The 7,745-nt window shown below is 31.1% G+C and overlaps 1 protein-coding gene and 1 long non-coding RNA gene across 2 annotated transcripts; both read left to right on the top strand.

Moving 5' to 3' along the window:
• On the top strand, positions 427-2,105 carry LOC18604268. Its single transcript, XR_001926879.1, has 2 exons — positions 427-679; positions 1,568-2,105. It is a non-coding gene; the product is annotated as an uncharacterized LOC18604268 (long non-coding RNA).
• Positions 5,807-7,033, top strand: LOC108660447. Its single transcript, XM_018117001.1, has 2 exons — positions 5,807-5,903; positions 6,126-7,033. The coding sequence occupies exons 1-2, from the start codon at positions 5,807-5,809 to the stop codon at positions 7,031-7,033; spliced, it is 1,005 nt and encodes a 334-aa protein (XP_017972490.1).

Raw genomic sequence — 7,745 nt, 5'->3', positions numbered from 1 at the left:
TCATCAAGCCCCCACAAAATTCAACACGAAAAGCACATTCGATTCAAAGAGTTATTGAATTTGATAACAAAATGAAGGACAAAGCTTTCGAAGTTGGACATTTCGACTCGGTGAAAACGTCAAGTCATAGCAACAATGCCTTATTCCTGGTTCTATAATGTCATACTTCACAAATGAAGAGGAAATTCTATGTACCAGAAATGAGAAACAGTGTTAACTTGTCAAATCAAACTGACAATAACGAGACGATGGGGCTTGTAAATATCGTGGGTGGGGGTGCACCTTTCGCCAAAGGCATGTGATAATATGATTATCAAAACAGGGAATCTAATGAGCCGGTTCCCGAGACTCTTTCGTGATAGAGGAAAGAAACAGCGTCTTTATTTTATTTATTTTATTTTTATTTTTTTTCTTTTTGTGCATAACGAGGGGTAAGAAGAAACAGCTATACAGCTCATTGCCGACCCCCCATTATTTATTTTATCAAACCCTAAGCTCTATATAACCCTTCTTATTACCTTGTTTGTATTACTGAAGGTGCCCTCGGTAGGTGAAGGGTCGTAAATTTGGGGTTTTCCTTTCTCCTACGGGTGTCTGCAACGGTTGAAGACTTGGATTTTAGGGTTTACTGGACACTTCCTGTAGGTGAAGTAGGGTTAAGGGAGGGGTATAGTTGCTGGTACGTTTGAGAGTATGTGGTTAGGGCTTTGCTTGAAAGGGTGTTGGATCTGTGATTTTTTTTTATTTCTTTTGAATTCATGGATGTGCTTCTGCGATGAGCTTTTTCCATTTTTGTTTTTGGCTTTTTCTCTAGTAGGGTTGAGAGATTCAGTCTTCTCATCTTAAGTGAAGATTGTTTCGATCTGCTAGTTAGTCAAATAGGTTCTCTACTTTTCCTTTTTCAGTTTATGGTGGAAAGAAAGTTGTATATATTGGCTTTGTTTTAGGGATGCTTCAGTGTATAATTTTCTTTCATTCTTCATTTCCTCTTCTGGTTATTTCTCTAGGGTTAGCTAGAGAAAGGGTTTGAGCAAAGTTCTCAAGTTTTAGTCACACTAGACTCGATGGATCAAAGAAGAAATAGGGTTGACCCACCCAGTTTTTAGATTTATGCCATATAGATGTAAAAGAGGGTGAAAGTTAAGGACCAGAGTTGTATTATGGGGTTCGTTGTGTTCGGAGTGGAGCTCCTTGAAGTCCAATAGAGGTTCTTGCAGGGTATATTGAGCTGCTGAGCTATGGATCCCACAGCCCTATCCCTTCTTTGAGAGGTTTTCCGGGATAGGCTTGCGGCTTGCATATCTCAGGAGCTGCATTACCTTACTCAGATCCTTGTTTGGATTGAAGGGAGCTCTACACCTCTCTCCTCTTCCTCCACTCATTTAGCCGAAATATATAATTTTTTTATGTTTCTGTTGCCTTGTCTTTTGACTGATGTCTGTTTTAGTAGGTAACTAGGATGATTTATCTTTCAACCCATTAAGGTTTTGTCGTGAGTATTGCATAATATCATTATTATGTATTTGATTTCACGATTCTTGTTTGTTCTGTTGGTTTCCCTTACCAGGTCCGGCTGTCGTAAGAAGTCAATATGCCTTTGCTTGAGACTTGGGTCTCTAAGATTTGAACCACTACTTGCTGGGGTTGCGGATTTTGCTGGATGAAGCCTTTCTACTTCTAGCCAAAATTAGACTGTCAGAAAATCTTGTGGTTAGATTATGCTGCTGTGGTTTCAAAATTCAAACCACACATTCAAGAGAGAGAGAGGGTTTTGCCTATTGTACTTTATTGATAAAAAAATGGCATGAGAAGCTTTATCTAGCTAGTACTTTCTGCCCTGCTGAGTAGCTTTAATGTCTGTGAAGTTGTACTGGTATGCTTAACGGGAAAACTATATGGTAATCCAACTTCTTCGCAGGCTGAAAGGAAATTGATCTTCTGGTAAATGTTGGTTTTCTATGTTTACTTTGTTCCTTAATATAAAAAAGGAATATAAATAGTTTTATTCTTGGCAACTAAAGGGTGGAAATTAATGTTTGAGTTTGGTTTAGGCAGGTCATTGACTTGGGATTGTGTTATTATTACATCAGATATTTTCTCTGGCATTGAAGGCCACATTGATGAATTGCATTAATATGGGAATAAATTTTTCAAATTAATTTGCTTCTATAAGTAGCGTAACTAACAATTTATGAAAGGAAAACGTCATGATACACTTGTTTTGCGGTAAATCAAAATATTCTATTTACTGCAATGGACGCTTTTTCTATAAAAAAGTTTAATGTTGCATCTTATTGACCGATTCAATTATAGAATAGGTATCATTCCTATACTATGCATAATTAGTAAAAAAAGATATGTATTTATAATTATATTGTATTTGAGAGTGAATTATATAATTTTTTTATAAGTTTAATTTTAATAAATTATTAAAAATTTAATTTTTTTAATATTTTAGTTGAAATATGAAAGATTAGATTTTATAAGATTCAATTTTTAGATTTTAAAAAATATTAAAAAGATCAAAAAAAAATTTTATTTTAACATGATAAATATTTTTTAATTTTTAATTAATAAATTAATATAAAAATGTATATTTTATTAAAAAATATTGTAAGAGTTTAAATTAAAAAAAAATTCACAATTTCAATTTATATCTTATAATTTTCAATTTTGTTAAAAAATAAAATATTTTTAATTTTTTAATTTTATATGTATAAATGTTATTTATAATTAATTTTAAAATTTTTATGATATTTTACTATATGGTACTTGATACTAAAAATTAAGATTTCGATATACGATATTTATCTCGATTTAGCAATCATGAATTAAAGTAGAGAAAACGTAATAAATAGGTAACTAGCGAATAATAGGAAAAGTTATTGCTCATTTTAGAAAGGACTAATTTCATAATTTAACTTTTTAAAGATAGTAATGGTAGATAGCACTACTAATTAGGAGTCTAGTTTATAAATAAACAAGTATGTATTTTTTTTATTAAAAAAATAGATTCGTGATAAGTGATATCAAAATAGATTTAATTTAATAGCAACTCAGAAATCTCAAAGATCTAAAGTTAAATATTCAAACGAGATTTTTTTTATTGAAGTTAAGGAGGAAAGAGCAAATAAGAAAAGAAAATTCACAAGTGGATATTATAAATTGAAAAAAAAATAGTTATATATATAAAATAATGATTGGAGATTATTAAATACATATTATTGTTAGTTGATTGAGAATAAAAGAAATAGTTGAGAATTAATAACATTGTGGGAATTGGGAAATGATAAAAAGATAAGATTTATTAGGTACATAATTAGAAAAATGAGAAAATATGTCATTTTATTAATCATTACATATTTTTAATAAAAAATGAGATAAATAATTGAAAATTAATAGGAATGTGAAAGTGAGAGAAAATAGATATTTACTAAGTATGAGACAATATGTAAATATTTTATTAATTATTTTAATTTTTATATATTTTTAATATAATTAATTGTATTAGTATTATAAAATTATAAAACCTATAAAAATTTAGAACCTAAAACCCTTACTTTGGTAACATTTACCCTAAAGCTAGCCTTGATTTAACTTTTCATTAATATGGGATTTCATAAGAGATATCAGGATCGATATAGATCCAGATCAAGAAAAAAGTCTATAAAATGTTATTGATTCTATTGATAATTTTATTTTATAGAATTATTTTAGTTTAATTTTGTTTTGAAATATTAACTAAGTCTCAAATTTTCAATTATAATTTACTTATTTCTAGTTATTTTTATAATTAATTTATTTTTAAGTGAATTATTTTAATTTTATGTTATCTCTTTTAATTTGATTGTTATTTATTAGTTTTTATATTTTTTGTAACAACTAAAAGAAATTGAGTTTAATTTTGAAAAGTGAGATGTTGAAAGACTCGAAAGTTTGCTCACATATACTTCAGTTTTTTTGTCATAACTCGAGTTACAGAATCCCAAATGATGTGATTCTTAGACCATTGGAAAGCTAAGAGATAGAGCTACAACTTTTATGATGATCACTTTACCAATTCTACATTGAAGATAGAGAAAATTGTGTCAGAAAATGACTAGATGTAGTGTGTAGGGAATGGAAATTTGTAAAGATTGACAATTGATTTTTTTGGGCCTCTCATTACACTTTTAAGCCCAATTAAAACTAAAGGTTAACTTAGGGAAGTATAGGTTAAGTTTAATAGTATAAATAGGATATTTTGAAAAATATTAGGGTGACAACTTTTGGGAGATTCAAGAAGCTAGAAGTTGAGGCTGAAACTTGAAGATCAATGCGACAAATATTTGTTTTGTTTTCTCCCTTGACTTTTATTTTTCTTGTTACTCTCAATGGTTGAATTATATACAATGTTATTTGTTTTTGCAATCATGAGTAACTAATTTTCTTTTTCTAGGATTGCAATTGAACTCACATGTAATTTAAATTTTTAATCTCTTTCTTATTTATCTTTAATGGGATTTGAATTGTTTATTTTAATTTGTTCTTAATGCTTTTAATTGCTTAGCTACCAATTAAATTGATTTATGAACCTAAACAAACTTGGAAAAAAGAGTTTAGTGCAGACTAAGATTAGGATAGCATATGATCATATTAATTGATTTGCGTATATGATAGATATATACTTATAGGCCATATGTAGCCAAACTAAGCCGCGATGATGAAACCCTAAGCGTAATGCTTCAAGTGTCAAGAGATGAGTGCCACGGCGCTGGTAAGGCCCACATTTTTGGTTGTAAATATATTTTTTCTATTTTTCTTCTTCCCACATTCTCCAGCTGCCTGATAGACTATGCTGAACACATCGGGATGGATATGACTACTTTTCCTTTGTTACCTACATATTCAAACTCTGAGGATGATTTTGGTGGTGAATTATTTATCTTTAATGGGGTTTGAATTGTTTATTCCAATTTGTTTTTAATACTTTTAATTGCTTAGCCACCAATTAAATTGATTTAGGAACATAAACAAACTTGAGAAAAGGAGTTTAGTGTAGACTAAGATTATGATAGCATATGATCATATTAATTGATTTGTGTATAGGATAGGGATATACCAATAGGTCATATGTAGTCAGATTAGAGCCTGAACTTAATGAGTCTATTTTAATTTCAATTCATATAGGGATATAGTATTTTGGTTAAAATAAATATTTTTATAAGATGAGTCAAGAGACCCTTATAAATAATTTAGGACTCTAGGTTAGCAATTCAACCCATTGAAATAAGTTAAGGAATGGAGGTAAGATTTAGATGAAATGTGGGGATATTATAATCCTAAACTTGTTTGATTTGATATTTACTCGAGTTATTATTTTGATTTTTCTTGTTGGTTTAAATTTTGGTTAATTAGTTTTAGTTAATCAATTAATTTTGAGTATTTGGATAAGATTAATTTGTTCTAATTTTAGTACTTAGTAAAATTTTAGATCAATTCTCTGTGAGATCGATAATCTGCTTGCTAAGATACTGTCTATTCGATACGTATACTTGCACAGTAGAATTTTAACTAACAAGTTTTTGGCATCGTTGTTGGGAAATTATTTCTAGAAATTTTATTAATACTAATACCAAACAATTTAGTCTTACTTCAAATGTTATTTTTCTTGTTTAATATTATATTTTGTTTGCTTGTGGATATCTTTGGTCATTATATGCAAATAAGAAACAACTTGAATTTTGTTTGTTTTGATCTTGAGATAGAAAAAACTTTCAGAAGACGTCGAAGGGAGAATTTGCACGTTGCAGATTTAAATCAGACAATGGCTGAGGATAACAATAACAATGGCAATAATGCTATTAACCTGGTTCTCGAAGCAAATAGAGCACTACGGAATTATGCTGTTCCTCTTTTGCAAGGTTTGCACCAAAGCATTAAGAGACCTTCCACCAATGCAAATAATTTTGAAATTAAACTAGCATACATTCAGATGATTTAGTCTTCAGTCCAGCTTGGTGGGTTACCCAATGATGATCCTAATTCTCATTTGGTAAATTTCCTAGAGATTTCCTTTAAATAAAATGGAGTAACTGATGATGCTATTAGATTGAGACTGTTTCCGTTTTCTTTGAGGGATAAAGCAAAAAGCTGGCTTAATTCACTACCCAATGGGTTTATCACTACATGGGAGGACTTGACTCAAAATTTTCTCACAAAGTTCTTCTCGCTTGCAAATACTACAAATATGAGGAATGATATCACCTCATTCACACAATTTGATGGTCAGTCCTTGTATGAAGCTTGGGAGAGGTTTAAAGAACTATTGAGAAGATGTCCACATCATGGGATTCTTGATTGGTTGCAAGTTCAGACATTCTACAATGAGCTGATTGGGTCAATAAAAACCACAATAGATGTTGCTGCTGGTGGGGCATTAATAAGTAAGAATGCTGCGGATGTTTATAATTTGTTGGAAGAGATGGCCTTAAATAATTATCAATGGCCTTCAGAAAGGTTAGGTCCAAGAAAAGTTGTTGGAGCTTATGAAATTGATGCACTTGGTACCTTAATTGCTCAAGTAGCTGCAGAAGTGGCTGCACTTTCTAAAAAGTTTGACACACTGGGAGTTCATACAGTTCAAAATTCATTTACAGTCTGTAAGATGTGTGGAGATAGTCATTCAAGTGATCAATGTTCATACAATTCTGCATCAGTCCATTTTGTGGGGAACTTCAATAGGCAGCAGAATAACCCATATTCTAATACATACAATTCTGGTTGGAGAAACCACCCCAACTTTTCATGGAATAACAATGCAGGGCCTTCCAATCCAAACCCAAACATGCCTCCTGATTTTCAACAACAAGCTAAACTACCAATTCTTGAAAAAGAATCCCAAACGGAAGAATTTCTCTTGCAATATATATCAAAGAATGATGCCATAATTCAAAGCTATAGTGCATCCTTGAGAAATCTTAAGACCCAAGTGGGACAGCTTGCAAATTCCATCAACAATAGGCCTCAATGTGCCTTACCAAGTGATACATAAGTCAATCCCAAAGGCAAGGAACATTGTAATGCAGTTACCCTTAGGAGTGGAAAAGAAGTTAAAGGGGTGAATGAAAAATCAATTGAATCTTCAAAGGAGCATATAGATGATGACAAGGTAATTGTTAAGAAAGAAGTTGAAGTGGAAAAGACAGATAATGGGCAAGCTAAAAATCAAGGGAATTCTCAAGCAAATTATCCTCCACTACTATTCCCACAAAGGTTGAAAAAGCAAAGCTTAATAAACAGTTTGAGAAATTTCTCAATGTCTTCAAGAAGCTCCACATAAATATCCCTTTTGCTGAAGCTTTAGAAAACATGCTAAGTTATGTTAAATTCTTGAAAGACATCTTAACCAAGAAGAGGAAATTGAAAGATTTTGAAACAATGGCACTTACTGAGGAGTGTGGCGTAATAATTCAAAACAAGCTTCCACCAATACTTAAGGATCTAGGGAGTTTTTTCATCCTTTATATTATTGGTAGATTCAAATTTACTAAAGCTTTATGTGATTTGGGTTAAGTGTTTCAATCATGCCTTTGTCAATTGCTAAGAAACTTGGACGATACAACCTACCACAGTTTCTTTACAAATTAGTAGATAGAACAATCAAGTACTCTATTTGGATTATTGAGGATGTATTGGTTAAAGTTGGGCATCTCTACATTCTGGTGGACTTCATTGTGCTTGAGATGGAAGAGGATCTGCAAATT

The sequence above is a fragment of the Theobroma cacao genome, chromosome 3, assembly GCF_000208745.1.
Source record: "Theobroma cacao cultivar B97-61/B2 chromosome 3, Criollo_cocoa_genome_V2, whole genome shotgun sequence".
Lineage (NCBI taxonomy): Eukaryota > Viridiplantae > Streptophyta > Magnoliopsida > Malvales > Malvaceae > Theobroma > Theobroma cacao.
Note: the sequence above shows the minus strand (reverse complement) of the source record. Positions and strands in the feature narration are given on the sequence as shown.

Excerpts from the sequence above, each read along its gene's own strand:
- LOC108660447 (XM_018117001.1), top strand. The coding sequence starts at position 5,807 with ATGGCTGAGGATAACAATAACAATGGCAATAATGCTATTAACCTGGTT. Across the intron at positions 5,904-6,125 it reads TGCTGTTCCTCTTTTGCAAG|CAAAAAGCTGGCTTAATTCA; the intron begins GTTTGCACCAAA and ends TGAGGGATAAAG.